Source organism: Trachinotus anak, unplaced genomic scaffold (assembly GCF_046630095.1).
Source record: "Trachinotus anak isolate AG129_WGS33_773 ecotype Australia unplaced genomic scaffold, CSIRO_AGI_Tana_v1 ptg000005l, whole genome shotgun sequence".
NCBI classification, from domain to species: Eukaryota; Metazoa; Chordata; class Actinopteri; order Carangiformes; family Carangidae; genus Trachinotus; species Trachinotus anak.
Genome location: NW_027273856.1, coordinates 25354072 through 25374294, shown reverse-complemented (window position 1 = coordinate 25374294; position 20223 = coordinate 25354072). Strand labels below are relative to the sequence as shown.

Below are 20223 nucleotides of genomic sequence, written 5' to 3'. Positions count from 1 at the left end.
AGGAGGTCACCCCCTTAGGTGGAAAACTCTTAAATTCATGGATGAGATTGGTGATGTGTGAGTGAGCATTTGACACAGTCTCATCTTTGATTGACCTTGGTCTTAGATGTACTCACACATGAATGAAAATGCAGACGGACTGACACAATTCAGTTTCAGTAAATCCTTACAGTTAAGACATTGAAACATTTGATATATAAACAGAATAAGAAAAAAAAACATATAGTATATTTAGTACAATCGGATACAAATAGGCATTTGATTTGTAAGCTTTTTAAAGAAATAGTTTGACGTTTTGGAAAATACACAACAACTAATTGACACCATGTTACAGTGGGGTCCAAATGTCTGAGACAAACATTACGCATACGACCTGCAGTTGGTCCCCTAAACTCCCTCGGTCACATCCCTGCTGTGGCTAAAGGAAAACCACTGACTGCTTCCTCCGCCTGACCTGCTCAGTCCAGCAGCCATTCTCCGCTCCCTGGCCGTCCATGCTTCCTTCCTGCCTTTGTGTCCAGCAGAGGAGAGGGGGAGACAGAGAGGGTGATGGCCAAATGATTACAGCAAAGATGCATGAATGAAAGAGCAGGATGGAACCGGGCATGGGTGGGGTTCCTTTTCACTCGTTCCTGTAACCCAAAATGTGTGTGTGTGTTCATTATGCACATCACTGAATTTTGTCTGCATCAAATTTCTCCACCATGTTCCACCATGAGATCACTGTTATACTGTTATACATATTTAAAAAAATTCAAGTTAGTCAGCAAAAGAGCTTTTAAAATACTCTGTTGTCAAACAGAATTAAGTTCTCTGCGGTCTCATTCATTTGACCTCTTCATAAGCACCGGGTTCATTTGGTTTCTGTTAGGCAAGACCGAAGGTCAAGAATATATTCAAATTTTTGCTCACAAGATGATTAATGAAGCCTTGGAAAGTGTTGCTCATTGTTGATGATTAAAAAATATCCCCATCTCTTTAAAGAAGTGATTTAATGATGACGAGTGGATGGACAGATGAATGCAGGAACTGGGAGCCCCAGTCAAAGCCCAGTGCCATGTTTGCCAGGGCCAAAGGAGAAATAAATGTTAGTGTGACACCTTTATCGTCATTCTTCCTAATTATATGTATTTGTTCCTGACCATCACCCCTGCGTGACCCTCAGTGGAATTGTCATGTTCATGTGAAGACCACGTGCAGCAGAGGAAGTGCATACCACAGACATGATCTCCTCTCCTAAGGCTGTATATGTTGCACAGACAAATGCAGAGGATGATGGGAACCAGATGCCAGATTTCGAATGACGTCTCTCTGCTGTTCGAGAGAGGCCCTGTAACTGTGCTGCTCTCCCTCTTCCTCCTGTCAGCCTGTTTTTTCTCTGTCCTCCGTCTCCTTTTTCACAATATTCAGACTTTATCTCACAGTCAGTCTAATGTAACAGCTTTACATTTACCCCTCTCTTCACCTCTGTCACTTTCTCTCTTTCTTCTTCTTGCAAAAACCCAAGCTCCGTTTCTGGTGTGAAAGTTAGATATGAGGCGCTTTGTATCACCTTTATCTAATTAACCTCATTTTTAAAGTTTTTATGCTCGAGGACAAAATCCTGCCCCTCAGAACCTTTCTTTTTTCTAATCCATCCTTCACTGGCAGCCCCTCTCCTCTCGTTCACCGCAGCTCTGCTCTCTATAACAAAGCCCATTGTCCACTTTCCACTGTGGTGAATGGGTTGCAGGTAGAGTGATTTATCATGTGCAGGCAGACTGATAGACAAGCCCCCTCCATTCCTCAGACACATTCCTCACAGCCCCACAAGGAACACGCATGCACGTTCACACGCACACACGTGGATACCCCCGTCAACACCTCTCTGCAGGACAATAGCACCCAGAGGAGATTACCCAGACTTCATCTCGGGGCTGTGCCACCCCTACATCAGTGTGTCTCCTTGTCGTTTATTTAGCAGGAGGTGGGCACAGCTCCCATAATTCCTGCTATGCCAGAGATGATAACAGAGCACTCTCAGTAGGCTGTAGGGTTCAAGCTGGGGACTTCCTGTTTTGGAATGTGATTGATTGGTGGGTATTGTTGCGAAAAGGGGACCAGAAGCTTATCAGTGAGGTTAACAGCAGACGTAAATGGATCGTGGTGAAAGCACATGTGTTCACAGATACAAGATACAAATTGTTGATTGTTGGCTCTAACAGGGTTTGAAGGGTACATCTAGAAGCATTTGTGCCCAGCTCATGCAACTAATAATCAGATGGAATTTTTCTCACTTAATTTATCAATTTATCATTTGTGGAGCCCTCATGGAGCTGTTATTTGCTGCTAAGAGTGGACAGTGTGTGTATATGGCAGGAAAATACACACATACTTAAAGGCATCTTCAAATACATGTTCAGTTTTTTCAACTGTGTGCGTTTTATCTGTATGATTTTTTATTTTCCTGCCATATGACCTCCTGGCTTCCCTTCCATGTGACCTCTGACCTCTTTCATGGTCTTCCTGCTCTTCCTGTGGACACTGCCACTGTCGCACAGGGTCGCTGCCTTTCATTGTCTCGTCTAGAACACCGGAGATCACCTCGCTCCAGGTGGCCAGCCTTGTAACCACACAACAACACACAACTCGCTATACACACATACATGTGTGCATTGCTGTGATTTATGCTGAGCATGGTGAAAACTGCTGGTGAGACGGTGACACACAGCTGTGTGTCCAAATCTTGCTATGTGCTGTTCTGTCATCTTTTTCCTGGACAGCAGCTCAGTCACACAGTGTAGGAGCTGTGACTGAACCTGTGATTCATATGATAGTCGTCTATGCAATCATCACTTATTCAACCTTCATCCTTTTTCCTCCTGATGTTAACTAGCTGCTGGCTCTCTGGTGTGTTTTTCTTTTGTATTTTGTCTTTTTGTGTCTGGTTGTTGTATTTACTTGGGCAACTGGTGCATATTTTCCAAAACATTACTCATAGTATTACATCTCTGCAGTTGTGCCATATGTTGTGAAGCCTCATGCTAAAGCATTAACAGTATTCACAGCATATCATTTTGAAAATTACTAAAGCTTTACATCCCAGTCAGGTAACACACTGTCAGACATATAATTTTCACTGAGCAATAATTTTCACTTGCACTCATAGCTTCAGAGGTATTAGCCCATGTTTGATTCAGCATAGATTTGCCAACTCCTGTTAATTTGCACAATGCAAGAAGTATCATGGAAAGCAACTTTCACCTATTCTGCATAGGGTCAACCAAAAGTTAAGGTACTGTATTTTTTTAATAGGCCTTAAACAGAAAGTTAGCTTCTTATGCTAATGAGATAAAAGCTGTTAAATGTGCCTTACTCAATGCATAGAGCACAATCTAAATGGAAAGGCATGCCAAAGATTTAAGGTTAAACCAATTAAGTTGCCTAGCTGCACAATGCCTGGACTGACACACTCTTTGAAAGACATTCTCTGAAAATGAGTGCATGGATGTGCGTGGGTGCATGCATGTGTGTGCTGCACGGGAGGTTAATTTATAGAGCATGGAGGAGGGGGGAGCAGCGCTGCTACTGAAAAGCTTCCATTGAGTGAGTTCTTTTAGCATTAGCTTTGGCCCTAGCCTATCTGAGAGGGGGATGAGCAGAGGGGCAAACCATACAGGCCTCCATTCAATTAGCATCTCATTATGTTGCCATGGCAGCCAGGCTTTAAACCGCGTGAAGATTTCCCATTGCACCCAGAGAGGGCTGCCATGTCGGAACAAACATATGAACACGTGCACACACACACACACGCACGCAGCCACTGGAGAGGGAAGTGACCTGTACATCTTGCTTTGAACCTGTCACACACTTCACTAGCAGCCACCTGTCTCAGCTGTGTGCCCATGTGCAATTGGCTTTCGATCATAAAGGGTGTGTGTGAAGGTGTGCAAGCAAGAGACAGTAAAAGAGTGAGACAGTTACGCCTTTAGTAGCAAGATTTACTTAATAGGTCTCTGAGGGTCTCGACTGGACAAATTGGCTGTTCTTATCTCTCCCGTTCCCCCCTATGATTTATTTCCTTTTAATTGAAAGGATGGAAAAACTTAGTGTGCAGCAGCCACCACCACTCATTGTCATTCCCACACTCACACACACACAAACACACCTGTAGGGCGTTATCCACAGACATAATCTGTCCTGAGGCTTCACTTCCCCTTTACCATCTTACTCAGCCCACTTAGTCCATTCTGAAAACAAGTCTCTCTCTCTCTCTGTGAAGTTTTCTGCAGATACTTTGAACATGAACTGCTGATCCTCAGTTATTTTCCATCTCTTCCTCTCTTATGCTCTCTCTCTCTCCTCTCCCACTCCTCCTCTCTTCCTCGTGACTGTCTATCCTGTGGAGGGAAGTGGAAACACAAACAGGCTGAGTCTGCCCTGTGGTTTCTCTCCCCCCCCCCCCCCCCCCCCCCTCTCCTTCTGTTCTTCTCTTCCTCAGTCCCATACTTTCCCTCTTCACTTTCACGTGATTGCTGACTCTCTTTCTTCATCTTGTTGACATTACTCCTCTCTCTGCAGCTTCTGATACACTTTGCATTACCATCGACTTCATCTACCCTCTTGTTTCCACAACAGGGGTGTCACTCTCTCCTCTCCTCTCCTCCACCTTCTCCCTCTCAAGCCTCAGGAGCCTGGTTTGTTATCACTAAAGTACCACCACTGACCCCAAGTGGTGAATAAACTAAACTGCAACTCTGCTCCCAAAAACTGTGCACTACATTTATGCTTGAACATAGTCAGTGTGCTTTGAAGGCCTGTGGTTGACAGAGACGAGAGACTTTATGATACGATGTGAGAGTAGAAATGGAAATTTGCATTTTTCTAATGCTGATTCTTTCTTTATTCTTTTTGTCTAGAATGCCCCTGCACAAGTCCAGCTCTGAAGATGGATCTGGAGGTAAATTGAGAAGAATTTTCATGTTTAATATTTCCTGTAAGGATTGACATTTATTGGGTGAGACTGAATGATATGATTGAATCACAAGACAAATGTAAGGGTGATAGAAATGAAGCAATAAAGTGAATGGTCCATGTGCATGCAAATATGTACAGAACACAACAAAAAAACAGTGCGTAGTTGTGTATCAGGTGTGTGTTGCCTCTTGTGTGACTGATGCTTCCCTCCCCCTCAGGTAAATGGGACAACAAGAAGAAAAACAAATCTTTTTGGCAGAACTTCCGCAAGTCTCAGCATAAACCTGTCGTGCGTCAGACATCCAAAGGTTTGTGTGGCGCTATTTTCCAGATCTGCTTTACTGAGTGGATATTGCTTCATATTTGACCTTCTGCTCTTTGCTCTTTGCCCCCGTCAGGAGAGGACATTGGCTACGTGGCCAGTGAGATCACCATGAGCGATGAAGAGCGAATCCAGCTGATGATGATGGTGAAAGAAAAGATGATCACTGTAGAAGAAGCTCTAGCTCGGGTAGGAAACTCCACCAACCGCCCGCCTCATCCGTTGCACCTTCCGTCCATATGCCCTCCCCACTCCTCCTCTTAGGACTAGCGGTGTGAAGCCTTCCTTCAACCCCCCAGATCCCTTCACCTCCTCCTGGATTAGTTTCCACCCTTTCGCCCCTTCTTCTCCTTATTCCCACCATTTAGCACTGGCTTACTAAAATGACTCACTCTTACTAACCCAAATAAGGCCCTAAACACACACACACACACACATACACATACACACACACACACAAACTCCAGATCAGAGGTTGAGGAATCTGGGGATTTTAGGGTGTGAGTTCTTGGAGTGTGTGTGGGTGTGTTGCTCAGTTCATACTTGTGGGGTTGATGGTCATAGTAACTCCATAGCCCCATCTGTTGGGGTGACGCACTGGTGCATTGTGGTTTTTCTCTCTAGGTTGACATGGTGGATACTTCTTTGGCCTTCCTTTCAATTTCCCTACACTTTTCTTTTTGATCTGATTTTCAGTCAATTTCTTTTGATTGTTATTTTTCTCTTCATTCTTTCTTCACCTTCCCTCCTTCCATTCTGTCAATCACCTTATGTAATACCCTGCTCATGGGTAGCATGACTGTCCAGCAGCATCTCAGCACTGGATTGCTCTCCACAAGGCAGAAATTATTTATCCTCCTACAGTCCTCCAGGTTATTTTTTTTCCAGAACCAGCCAATGGCTTGATCTGAACTTCTCTCTCTAGTGATTGATACAAACCAATCAATTATCAGTCTTTGTGGATAGAGTTTTTGAAATGTTGTTGTGCTTGTGTGTGGTTGTGTTTGTTCTCTGTCTCATCATATTTTTTTAATTTAATTTTTGTATTTATTGCCAATATCGTGGTATGTAGTAGCCTATATGTCCAGAGATGTAGTGGACTATAAACACAATCATATTGAATCTGCCTTTCAGTCCTCTTTTATTTATAGAGCAAAGATTGACCAACTAAAATTTATGCCTTCTCTGCTATGACAAAAGTCATACCATGCATAAAAAAGTTTACAGGTGTATAGTGACTTTGACTAAAAAATATAGTGGACTTTTTTATTTTGATAATGGCTTGCATAATAAACACCAAACTCAAGCCAGGGTACACTTTCTGTTTACCACTACATCACTGGTTCTGTTCTGCGTGTGTGTGTGTGTGTGTGCGCACATGCAGTAGTCTGTTAGTATGTGCAGAGATGAAGCATGCAGGGTGAGAGTGGGTGGCCCCGACCTGTTCCTCTGCCTCTCTCTAAACTCTTCTTCTCCACGTAGCTGAAGGAGTATGAGCGCAGCAGACACTCCAGCAGTACTGACACTGCAGAGTGGACTGACGGATCTGCACCCAATCTAAACCAGTCCTCAAACTGCAACGTAAGTACACCCCCACCCCATTACCCCAACACCTGTAAAAACCCTGACCTTTCCCCTTTACTCTGCCTCTCGTAACACTCTCACCTCGACCACTCTCACCTCTCAGTTTGATTTTTCAGCCAAGGAGGTTGTGGAGGAGGACGGCCATTGTTTTTGATGTGTGTATGCGTGGGTGTGTGTGTTTATGTTAATCCAAATGTTAAGAACTGTAACCTTAACTAGTTTTCTTAGTTTGATGTCTACACTTTGTATACAACCCACCTGTAGACTTCCCTTTTTATTTGAAAAATTTTGAACAGTTCAAATGCCATTGTGTAAACTCAACTTTTATCTTGCCTCCCTCTCTCCTTCCTTCTCTTTATCTCCCCTTCTCTCTATGCTATTTACTCAATAACAGAACTACAATATATCTGCCTTTGCACATGCATTCTCTCCACCATGTCATGTGCATCCTAATAAGATGGGTGTTACCTCTGTGAATCTTGGCCCGTTGCTTACATTGGTTTTATTATGCAATATGTTGTGAGTCCTCTTCCATATTTTATCCATCAGGTTAATTCTGCCATATACTCATTTGAAATTTGTCCCAACAAAGTCATAATTGGCTGCAGTAGTGACAAGGTAATTGTCTCATGGAATTTTAGATCAGGTCAGTTTCCATCAATCAGTTGTAATTGTAACTTCCAGAAAGCCAAGTGGAGAGTCAGACAAAATCCAGCCAAAACCTCTTGTGGCATAAGTGCTTGTTAACATTGATTTTGTCAGCTGTGATCCTCGGAGTGAAAGCCTCCAAATCTCCCCAGTCACCTTTTAAATGAGTCAAGACCTCTGAGGATACTTCATGTTGTGAAGTTGGTCCCGTAACGGATGCCATGAGTTGTGGAGCTGGAGCTCAGACAATCACATCCTGTTGGATCTAGTTTGGTGTTTGTTGATAATCAGTTGTTTTTTTCTGTTGTATCTATGTTTGCATAAGCTGGAGCTGTTTCTTTTTCCTTTTTTAAATGTAGGCCAGCCCTAAAGCAGATTAAGGACTCACAGTGGTTATGGGCTTTTTGACTGGTTCTGTAACATATGGCATGGGAAAAGCATGCAGTCATACAGAGTCACACTCTGACCCAGTTTTATATAGGAAGTGAGTTTATCCAAACACAAAAATTCCAACTCCAATAAATAACTTCCTGCACATGTGTATCATTGATGTTTTTAAATGTGCTACTAATTCCGAGCTAAAAAGCACTGACATTTTCTAAAAAAACATCTCTTGCATTTATTCATATTCACTAATTGCAAATGAATGCATGTGCATTTTGTGTTCGCGTTGTTAAAGTAAATGGAAGGTTGACCCTACAGCCTTCAGACAGATGTGCTAAGATCCTGGCCAGCGCTGCATTTCCAGAATCACAGTTTCTCTTAAGTGAATTAGCATGCTTTCACAACTGATGTGCTTGACTTTTACACATTCATAGCTGACCCTGTGCCTCTTCAACTTCAAAGTAATCTTTGGTTTGCATTCATTAACACAAGAAAATCGGTTCTTTGTGGCTGTTTCTTCCTGTAACTGAATCAGTAAATCCATGAATAAGAACTCATGCACAATATTTTTCTCACATTGCCAAGGGTCCCTATTGAATTCTTCTTCTGGTTAGTAATTGATGATTTCCTTCCATATGAAAAACAGGTTAATTATACCATACATGACCTCTGCTCCGGCTTTCTCCACTGTCTGGCTGTCTCATGTGGGTGTGTGAATTCTGCATGAGTTTGCTGATCATCGCATCAGTCTGTTAACCCTCGCACTACCCCCTCTGCTGCCAGCTGCTCACTTCCTGCGGGAAGAAGATTGATCGATTGGGGGGTTTTATGGGACAGGGGAGAGGATGAAGAGTTACTGAAGGAGGATTGTGTAGAGGAACACACAGATTGGCTCTGGAGGCTGTGAACAAATGCAAGTGCTGCAGGCAGACAGGAAACAAGGGAGAGAGAGTGAAGATAAAGACTTTGCACTCACCCTCAGGGCCAGAAAAGGGGGGAGTTCTGTGTCTCCCCTTGCCCCGAGTTCCAAAATTGGCCACTACAGGAAAAATTTCTACTCTGCAGGGGCCTCTATTGGTGTCACATGTTGCCCCCTCTCCTCTATAATGAATGGAATTAGGTCATTCCCAAATTCAGATAGTAACAGTTCTGTGTGTCTGTATTCTCTATGCAGACATGTGAATATACAGTACATATGTGTAGCTGACTTGTTTGCAATATACAATTCTTTGGCTGCTCTGTGCCTTCTTTCTGATGCCGTGTTTCTCTGGTCCGTCTTCCCCCGACGATCGGAGCCCACATTCCAGGGCTGGCCATTAGCGATGTGGGGGCCAAGGCAGGGTCAGAGGGGCTCAAATGATGGGATTGTTCTCCGTGCACAACACGCCTTTTCTCTGCTAGCTGTGCAGCACGGCTCTTCCAAACAGTCCCTCATTCCTCTGAACTGAATTCACTAACAGGCTGCATCTGTATCTGCCAGCATGTGCACAGGGGCCCAGATATTATTTTGGATCATACATGCGTGAGAATGTGGTTGGCACATTATGGATTTGCTGGAGCTGCAATTGCTAACCTGTTGTATGTTAACACTGGAAGTGCTACCCTGCTGTTTTAACTGAGGTGGTAAGTTTTAAGGAACATTATTTCACTTCAGTATTAGATTTTCTTATATGATTGTCCTGTTCAGTTTTTGTGGTTCAGAGCAAGCAGAAAGATTTTCGTGTGCATGGGATTATAGTTTTTTAGGTTTAAGGGCATCTTCCAAGTTGTGGGAATGATCCTCAAGGTAATTTGTGAAGTGAAATGGCAATTATGGTGGTGGAATTGTTGCTTTGACCTTGTTTTTGATGGCGGCTTTCAGCTCTCCTTGATTCATGGCCTCATATGTTTGGGTTTCTTTCTGTGTGTGTCTGTCCCCCTGGTCATTTGCATGGATGGTGTCTCTCAGGGCTCGGTTAGGTCGTATATGTCAATGTCAGCTCTTTATCGTATCCTCTTCTTTTTCTCTTTCTGTCACACATGGAATAGAAGAAATCATGAGGGTTAACTGCTAAATTGCTGAGGCTTTTGTGTTATCCCCACATATCAGAGTCATATAACAAACTGACCTCATATGTTTTTTTGCACTTCTCAAAAACAGTTGTTTAGAGGAACCAAGATCCAGGAGCTGACTCAAATCCAAACCTTTGGTGTGCTCACTCATCTCAGTCTTTCTGCTGCCTCTTTTATCAATCCTCTAGGACACAGACTTGTTATTACACCACATTCTTTGAAGCTATTACACTCTAGCATTGTCCAGGGCAAATGGAAATTTAAGGGAATCACCACAGTGGCCAGAATTGTGTGGTTGACTTGAGGGATTGTCATGGAGAATTGGGCTGAGGGGTAGAGGAGTTATGGGTTTTCAGAGCCTATTTCTGCGGTTTGTCAGAGGCCAAATAAATGGCTGTGCCCCAGCTCTGGTCTGCTGCGCCAACATGATAGAAGACCTAAAAGTTGCTCATGCACCTATGAAGGTGGTTAAGTGATGGCACAGTGGGTTGAGTGTGATAGAATGGACTTCATAATGCTGCACTGATCAATATGTTAGCTGTTTTCTTTTCCTGCAGGGCAATGATAAGTCAGGGTTTGTTACACTCACACGTCTACAGGAATCAAAAGGTCATAATGTTGCTGTGGTGGTGTGGTGCCGTCAAGGATTTGCGGACAATGTCAGATTTGTTTGCTTCAACCAAGCCACAGTTGTTAACATCATCCCTACTGTAGGTCAACAGCCTCTGAGCCAGGCTTGCGGTCTAAACTCAACAACAGCGAGAAAGTGGTTTCTTGCTCATTGGCTTTAGAGCTGCAGGAGAAGACTGTGTTTTTTCAGACAGAGAGCTAAGCCCTGCAGGCCTCCTCTGTCAAGTGTTGTGTATGGAAGCGTGCATGTATGCATGAGTGTCCCTCTGCAAGCGATGCAGTCAACCTCGACCGCGGAACTGGCAGTGTGTGACCGGAGAGGTGGTGTTGCTGTGGAAACCAGTAGCAAATAGGAGCAAATTAAGTCGTTTGAGCTCCATGATAATTATGGTGGTTTCTGCCAGACAATCTTTATGCCAAAGCTCAGCTCATCACCATCCTCACATCAAGGCTGTAGCAAGAATATGCATACACACATAGAGCTTGGGAGCTTTCTCTGTGTATGTGTATAGATGCTCAGTCAGAGTAGGGCTTGTGCTGTATGTGTGTATGTGTGTGTGTGATGAAACTTAGCGACTTCATTATTCTATCTCTTTTCCGCTCCACTACCACTGTGCAGATTTAAACGCAGGGAGAAAAAAAACACCAAGATGATGACACCCATAACATACGACCAGTGTCCTTTCATTTCCTCTGGAGTAAACGGTCTCTGAAGGCAACATCAACAATAGACCGTTTATTGTAATACTGATTCACTGTGCAATTCAGTTTTACCCATTTTAAAAAAAAAAATATCTGTATCATCTGGTTCATTATTTCAGTGCATATTTTCTGCATTTGCTATGTATATGAACTTCACACAATGCAGTCTGCCACCATCCTTCCAATCCTCCATTCCTCACCTCACTAACTGTGACTCCATTCTAAAAAATGTTCCCATCTGTTGTATTATAACAGCATCTCAAAGCGTATTTGTCAAACTTTGTGCTTTATTTTCTCACTACCTTTATGTTAGATAAATTCAAAACAAAACCATGCATTTCTGTTATTACTGCTTTCATGAAATGTTTGGCCGAACTGGACAGAAGATTTTTGACCTGTTTGTCCCTTTTACCATATCATCCCTCCCTCTTTCTCTCTCCCACCAGTCTCGTGAACAGTCAGACGATGAGCAATCAGAGGACTCTGTGAAATTCAAACGGCTTCACAAACTGGTTAACTCAACACGCCGTGTCAGAAAAAAACTCATCAAGGTGGAAGAGGGCAAGAAACATGGCTCTGAAGGTTTGTAACCCTTTAATAGTGAATTCCTTTGGTTATCTTACAGCTCAACATGGTTTGAATCTGTCAATATCTGTTTATATCCATCAATGAATGCTCATGTGTTGTATTACCCAGGCACATAAAGGTCAGAGTTTTAGGCTTCATATGTCTACTGTATATACATTTCAACACTTCTAACATTACTTACTACAACTGTATTTTGCAAATCTGTTAGAAGCTCTAGATTAATCTGTTGGTCTTCACTAAAATGAAGCTGAAGTTCTGTCATAGTAAAAGTTGTGTTTTGTTTCCATCTGAGGGTTATTTGAAATTAATAACTCATGTGTTAAGGATTTTTTTTGCCAAAGTATTACATTCTCCTCCATTAAGGGTTTTGCCTGAAACTCAGACTTTAAGAATGTGTTTTGAAATGTTTGCTGGCTAGCTGTGGTTTGAAAAACCACAGATGGGTCATGGGACTGCACAGAATCTAATGTCTAAATCCTCCTGAGTAACAAACTAGTCATGTTTCTGTCTTGTTTAGATTTTCTGAATCTGGAGGCACCTCCCACCTGTGAGGACAACACAGCTCTGTATACAGGGGTCCTAAAGAAGCCACCTTTGCCCCAGGAGGCCTCTCTGCCCTCCCTCACCCAGGATCAACTCTCTCTCGATGGAGACACAGACAGTCTGACCACCTCCCCTTCCTCCAGCAGCTTGGACACCTGGTCTGGACACAAGTTGGTGAAGACCTTCAGTAAGTCTTCCAGCACCCACGGTCTCATCCGACCCCCAAGGAGGACCCCGGTCAGCTCTGGTGGTCTGGGAGGTTCCATCTCCGGCGTTGGAGGTAGTGGCTCGTCCTTCTCAGAGTTGGATGGCTGTGGATTGGACGACGAGGGGAAACTGTCACGCTCCACTACCGACAGCGAGATGCGGAAGGCCCTGGGCTCCATCTCCCATGGGGTAAGTAACAATGAGGCCCTCTATGCTTACTATGGCCTTACCAAACCTCGTCCCAAACCCCATGCCCAGTCTCGCTTCCTGATCTCCCTGGATGATGGTCCACAAGGCAGCCCTAAACACCAACCTGCCAACCGGCACCATGGCAGCTGGACACACCGGAAACCTGACCCCAACTACGCTTATTCCACCAAGCACCTACTGTACCAGCGCTCGCGCAATGCCAAGAACCCTGTCTCCCCCCTGTCTGTCACCCCCTCCTCCCCTGCCCGCTGTGATGTAGCCAAATCAAAGGGTTTTGGAAGTGGTGGAGGGGGCTGGGTGTTTCCCTCTCGCAGGCTGCGTGGTCGAACAGCAGTCAGTGAGCTGAACATCACCTATGTGGTGGAACGGAGCCTGTACGGTCACCTCAACTGGGCCCAGCTGGTCCGCCCAGTTACCCTCAGCCGCGCTGAGCGCCGCTGTCTGTTGGAGGAGGACCGCGACGCGGACAGGAAGTGGGCGGCCAGTGTGGACCGCTGCACCAAGCGTGTGCTCTTGCGCATCCAGCAGAAGTCTGTGAGTTTGGACCATGAGGTTCAAATCGACCGCCTCGTGTGAGCAGGACTCGGTGTACTTCAAAGTTGCAGAATAGCTCAGAGGTTATACTAGGAGGTGCAGCAGACATACATAACAAAAGACAAATGTCTTTAACCTATTTAGTTAATAATGCCTGTGTGACAAGACAGAAAGTAGTGCAGCTGTGCTCATGAATTGAAAACGTCAAGAACCAGCCTATCACAGACATAACTGCCCTTAGAGGAATGGTATCTTCCCTGACCTTTAAGTGAATGCCTTTGGCTTCAAACCTTTTTCTTTCAGCTGAAAATGAAATGATTATGGAATGTGCAGTGCCCCACTTGGGAGGTTAAGTCACAGCAGAGGTTTTATAAGTGCCTTTTATAAATGTCAGATCCCTGAAGAACAAATGCACTCGCGCAGTCACACTGATCCCTGTGGGCAGAGAAGATGCTGTACAAGCTTGGAGGAGCTCATTCTTAGAACTGCATAGCATGTAGCCTCAGAGACATACTCAATGAATGGCCTTAAGTCAAGTTCAGTGATAGATATGTGTTATCAACTTTTAAAGTGATCTTGTGAGGCCGAGCATAGCAATAAAAAAAGTGTAAACTACAGAAAGACAGACAGACTACATATACTAATACATATTTATACCACAGTGAATATAGAAGGCCAAATTTATAATGTTGGCAAGCATTAGTAGTTACAGATACTGTAGGTGGTGTTATAGAGGAGCTATCCTGCAGCTTTGAGGGTACCTGAATCCTATCGTGTACTAGTGAAATCACTGGAGGTCGTTCTCATCCAAAAACTCTCCGAATCCACTTTTTCTGTTGTTGCTTTTCGTTTCTTTTTTGGCCCGTGCCTCTATAGTTGCAGATGTGATTTTTTTTTTTTTTTTTTTTTTTTCCTTTTTTTCTGGTTGTTTTTCTTATCATATAATTATATTCGAAAGGCATTTATTTCTGGGTGCATGTCCATTCCATCAAACATCACCATTACATTCAGAGTTCTTTTTGGGCGTCTCTTCAAACATTTTTGTTCTCCAAATTGTGCTTTTCCTGGGAAGTTGCTATGTGGACTGCAGCTGTGGACATCTAATATAGAAACTATTTTCTTAATGTGCACTCAGAGGTTCTTCATCCAGGGTTTGTGGGAGTTTAGTTGAGTGGTTTAGAAGTTTTTGAAGCAAAGGAGAAATGCCACCAAGTACCCCACATGAACTGAGTGTTTATTTTTGGCAGAAGATGCTTTATGTGCATGTCTGTGTCTACATGTTTGTCTGTGACCTACTGCAGAGCTTGGGGAGGATTCAAAATGTCACAGCCAATTTAGTGATAAGGTCCTGGATCTTTTCCTCTCATGTCATAGTTCCTCTTTGTGTCTACCCCTTATTTTGCTGTTGACCTCTAAAGTCAAGAAAAAAACCTCCATATCACCCCTGTCCTCTCAGCAGAAACAATTTGCTCTCTCTGAAAATGTTTCTTGTGAGAATAACATATTGTCGGCTCTAAGCAACCAGCCTAACTGTTGTGCATGCTTGCATACTAAGCCCAGCTTTGCATTTCTCATAATTAACCACAAAACGAATTGCATCAGGCTGCACTGCAATGAATATACATTCACTTGTAAAAGTACACTTTTATGTTTTAGCTTTGCCACATCAAGTAAGGTTAATTTTGTCTAATATTTTCTCAAGGGATTCAAGTTTTAAAGCACATGAACAACTTGTCGGAGCCGACTGTGAGCTCTCCATGGTCAATATAACAGTTAATTTGCCTAGGACCATGCAGTAACTCGCAATTTTAAAGAGAAGCTCATATAACAGTTTGTGTTACATCATGTCTGTTGGCTGTCCACAGTCCCATATGACATCATGCCCCCACATATGTACAAACCATATACCCATGTTCATTAATCAAACTGTTGCCCGTGTCATGCCAAGCATGAGTCATTGTGAGTTGACCCTCGGTGGTTGTGGATGGGGATTTTGTGTAACATGACCTTCTGAGTCTAACTCATTTGATTGTATTTTGGCAGAGAACGTGTAGCTTCGGAGGCTTTGACCTGTCCAACCGTTCACTCCATGTGGTCAACACAGGCTCGGAGGCCAATGTAAGTGCTGGCAGCTTGTGAAATTAGAAGAGGCTGTGAGGGGCATGAGCGGAACTCCTGTCATACTAAATCCTCTTTTCTCCTCTGTTTTCTGCCTTGTTTTTGTGACCCCCCTCCCGCCATCCTTTTCTGTCTTGCCTTTCCTCCTCTCTTCAAATCACAGAATAAAGAACAGGAGGCTATATACAGAGAAGTGGTCAAATCCCCCACTACGTCTCGGATCTCACTGGGCAAGAAGGTCAAGTCGGTCAAGGAGACGATGAGGAAACGCATGTCGAAGAAGTACAGCAGCTCCTTGTCTGAGCAGGTTAGACATAAACACACTTGGACACGCACAAACACACATGTGGACGCAATGCTTATTTTGTAGAAAAGCTCAGGTTACTTTGAACATTGCACACTCTCCCTTGTTTTAGGGCAAGTCATGTATAAACAGTCAAACCTTAACGTTGTTTAAAAAGGAACACATAACTGGTCCCGCAATCTACACATTATGTGTTTAATCCTTCAAACAAGTGAGCCAAGCACAGCTGTAAAGACGTAAAAGCTGCCCATGTTCTGCAAACATTGAGAGGAAGTTTTGCAGTGTGTAAGCCACATACTCTGTCCACAGGCTGTGAGTGGGCGGGAGTATTTGTGTTAGTTACAGGATAAACACAGAGCACCGAAACACACGCACACACACATACATTTGGATTTCTCTCTCTCTGCTGTGCTGTCCCAGGGCCCAATGTGTAGGGTGGAGGTTGTGCTTCATGTTGAGCTCATGCAGTGATGCAAGTGTCCCCCAGGCCAGTTGTTAGGAAATGGAGAATGAAAGTGTGAGAGTGGACAATGGCCGTCTGATCTGCTCTGGCCTAATTTTTCTGGGCATCCAGTGGCTCCACCAGTGGCCTTGCCAGCCCTGTAGTTTGATGTCGCCCAATGAAATATGTCATTAATGTGGAGCTGAACATCTGTCCATCATGGTGGTCCTCAACACTGTGACCCACATTTCCTGGCATGAGTCATGGAGCCACTAGTTGGGAAGGAGCAAAGGAAAATTAATTGCCATGTCACAATGTCTCAACTGTGGTCATTTTATAGACCACAATGCCACCTAGTGGATTACTGAAACAAATAACACATGTACAGTAGTAGACAGTTTGTTGCTACTTCATGATTAGAGACTTTTTCACTTCTGGAAAGAAAAGACCAAAAATTAAAATTTTAAATAGTTAATAGTGGTTTGATTTAAACAAAGAAAAAATGTGGTTTTTTGTTAGGTAATATACCAGATTAAATGATGTTATTACTTCCATAATTTAAGGTCATTCCTGCTGAGGTAAGTTGTTCCAACAGGACATTAGTCAGTGAGGGATCTAGCATGAATGGAAACCAGTGGCCTGTCAGTTATGGCAGAAAAGAAAAAGTTTTTATTCATAATGACTTTACGGGTTGGACGCTTTTGTTGCCCTTGCTAGTGCAGCTTGACTTCAACACATAAAGGAACATCACATAAAGTTTTTCTTAATACAATGCTCAGGTGCCCATACGAACAGTGAAAGTGTTATTGTTCCCTGTCGTTGCTTCTGTTCATTTATGACTGTGGAGAAATTCCTTCCTAAAGCGACTCCAGTGTAAGTGATGGGGAACAAAGCCCGCAGTCTGTGTTAAAATGAGTTCAGCTAAAGTTGATATGAGGCTTTAGTTTGACTTGACAAATCAAGCGTCTTCCAACATTACAGTCTTTGTTACAGTCCTTGGCTCAGCAAGGACTTACTTTCAACGAAGACACAAACAAGATTCTTAACTAGAGGCTATAACTTATAAAGATACCAACTTTAGTTTTTGAGACCGTTGAAGCTTCATTTTCTTCAGAGACACTTTGGAGGTCATTCTCAGACAGGCTGAGGACTGTGGATATGTATCCTCAGCGCCTATATTTAAATAGAAAGTTTTGTCTTTACCATGCATATGAATAGGAGAAACAATTTTAGTAATTAAAACCTGTTTCAATGTTCATATGAGGACGTGAGTATTGTTTTGTTGCAGACTTGAAATATTGTGAACTAAACATACTGTTTTTGCAGGAAGTTCAGGTGCTAATATTATGAGGCCTTGAAAAGAAAGAATATGTCTACAATAATTGGGAAAATTTTGATTAATAGCTTAATCTCATTCATAGTGAAAACTCAGTTTTATAAGTGTACATCTGTTTTGGACATCAAAAAAATACCCCTCAGTTTTTCCACCACCTCCACCTACGATCTACATCCCTCCTCGTTTCCATTGTTTCTCCCACATGTCAACCTCTTAACCACCCTGTCCCAACTCTCACATCTCTTTATCTCTGCACAATATTCCCTTTGTGATCGTCCCTTGTGTCCTTTCATTACCCATCTGCATCTCCCCCTCTCTCTCTTTTTGTCTTTCAGTCCAGTCCAGATGGAGCCCCTGGTTCCCCTCAGTCCCCTCAGCCTGACACCGACTCTCTGGAGAAGCCGAAGCTTAAGGCTGGAGGCTCAGTGGAAAGTCTGCGTAGTTCACTCAGCGGACAGAGTTCAATGAGTAAGACAACAACCATAGGTTTAGAAAAGACATACTTGTTTTATCAGGCCTTTTGTTTTATTACACTGTGAATATGAGTAAAAGTTTCAAGATTGTTGTTTGCTTTTGTTTCTCAAAACCATTATTTCAAACCACTCATTCCTTGATTTTACTCTGTTAGTTTGAGAGCACTTAAATAAGATTATACTTTAGCCATGTAGTTCTAGGGTATCAATGTATTATTGTATAACTGATGTGAACATATTCTATATAAGTGAAGGTAATCTAAAGATCTAAATGGATTAAAACAGACAGCCTGGTTTGAGCAATGCATGACACTAGATGGTGCTCGTCACATTTGCTGTTAGCAGTTGTATATTTCAAATACAGGGCGATGACTTAACCTTCATGCTTCATGTTTTTTGTGGAGTGATCTCTCTCTTGATCACACCCAGTCCCACCAGCTGCCTTGTGCTTTGTGATCTCAGTGTGTTTTTTCCAAGTGTGTTTTGAGCTCTCAGGTCATCTTATATAATTACATCTTCTGATTACTTCAACCTGGTATTTCCGTCACATCTTTGTGGATAAGTGTTCAAGTTAAGAGTGAATTGAAGACTTGGCTGACGTACAGTGATTCAGGGCCATAGAACACACACACAAACATGAGAGCAGACAGGCAAACATACGGTAATGATTAGTTAGGAAGTCTTGCCTCTCCAATTCCCACACGTCGACATGATTTCAGCACTTTTCCCTCAGACACTGAGAAAAATATGCAGCAAACACTCTGCTTCACCCAGGATACGCAACACAACTGTTGAACTCCTCACTACTTACACAGAAACTGAGAAGATTAAGAAGTTGCAGAATAAAGTCAATGCAGTCTTTGAATAGTGTATCCAGCCTTGTGAAGCTCCTTGATACAAACATCCTTTTAAACAGTGATGATGAAGAGATTCAGTCAGGATTGACTGTGTTGATGATAAAAGAGAAGCCTCCAGTGAATCAGTGATTATAACTGCATTTTTGTATTCTTAATATTTACACACAGTAATTTTCTAACCTATATAAATGTTGACTTGTGTGTCTTTCTGTCCAGGTGGTCAGACAGTGAGCACCACCGACTCATCGGCCAGTAACAGAGAAAGTGTGAAGTCAGAGGACGGTGATGACGAGGAGCCACCTTACAGAGGACCCTTCTGTGGTCGTGCCCGAGTCCACACCGACTTCACCCCCAGCCCCTATGATACAGACTCCCTCAAACTAAAGGTGAAACACATTACGATTATGCACAGCTAGTTTGTATTCACTTATGTGCAAAGTCAATAGCCACAGTCTTTTATGCCTGAAAGTCTCTACCTCCCACAGTCTGTTCACCCTTTTGATTTCACTTCATGCTTGAAGACAGTTTTTGTAATCCAGTTTTTACAGATTGGAGCTGTAGAAAACTGCTTATATTTTAGAGCCACTCAGTGCAGTTAAATTCTTTTAATGGCCATGGAGCTGCTGCATGATATGAGTTCAGTATTCAGTGTAGCAACAGGGTCAAAAAGTGAAGGGTCATTCTTTCTAAATTCTTTTCTTTGTGCTCCTCCAGCGTGGTGATGTGATTGACATCATTAGTAAGCCACCCATGGGAACATGGATGGGCCTGCTCAACAATAAAGTGGGCACCTTCAAGTTCATCTATGTGGACGTGCTGAGTGAAGAAGAGGAGAAACCGAAAAGGCCCGTGAGGAGGAGGAGAAAGGGCCGACCACCCAAACCCACCTCTGTGGAGGAGCTGTTGGAGCGAATCAACCTCAAGGTAGAATACCAGACATGTTTGATTTGGTAGTGAATACCAAATACAGCAGGATGGATCTACAGCATCATGTCAGTTCACAAGTTTTCAATTGCAGTAAAGATACGTAGATTTACACTGATTTATGTCGAAACCATGCAGAAATCAGTGTATCATCCAAAAACCTCACCCACCTGGTACCTCAGTGGCAGATTTCAAGAAGAAAATGAAAATATTTTAGCTATATAACTTTTTTGCCAAATATATAACACATTTTGTTGACAAGCAGAGATAAATATAGTGCAGGTTATTATAGGCTGCACGCCTCGGGATGTTTGATCTGACACTGACGCATAAACACTATCACCCACATTCTCACAACCACACCCCAACAAATAACTCACATCTTTCATCAAAACCTACACATACATAT

At 43.1% G+C, this 20223-nt stretch overlaps 1 protein-coding gene across 6 annotated transcripts in view; it reads left to right on the top strand.

The window, feature by feature from the left end:
- sash1a (SAM and SH3 domain containing 1a) overlaps positions 1-20223 on the top strand; it is a 228528-nt gene that overhangs the window by 196354 nt on the left and 11951 nt on the right. For 5 of the 6 annotated variants that reach the window (XM_071479305.1, XM_071479300.1, XM_071479306.1 and 2 more), the window contains exons 5-15: positions 4899-4939; positions 5175-5264; positions 5355-5467; positions 6761-6859; positions 11725-11860; positions 12384-12805; positions 15404-15478; positions 15642-15785; positions 17896-18028; positions 19107-19276; positions 19605-19814. In XM_071479305.1, coding sequence (XP_071335406.1) covers positions 4899-4939; positions 5175-5264; positions 5355-5467; positions 6761-6859; positions 11725-11860; positions 12384-12805; positions 15404-15478; positions 15642-15785; positions 17896-18028; positions 19107-19276; positions 19605-19814 — 1633 coding nt within the window. The remainder of the gene's footprint in view (positions 1-4898; positions 4940-5174; positions 5265-5354; positions 5468-6760; positions 6860-11724; positions 11861-12383; positions 12806-15403; positions 15479-15641; positions 15786-17895; positions 18029-19106; positions 19277-19604; positions 19815-20223) is intronic. The other variant, XM_071479301.1, reaches the window with a different exon arrangement.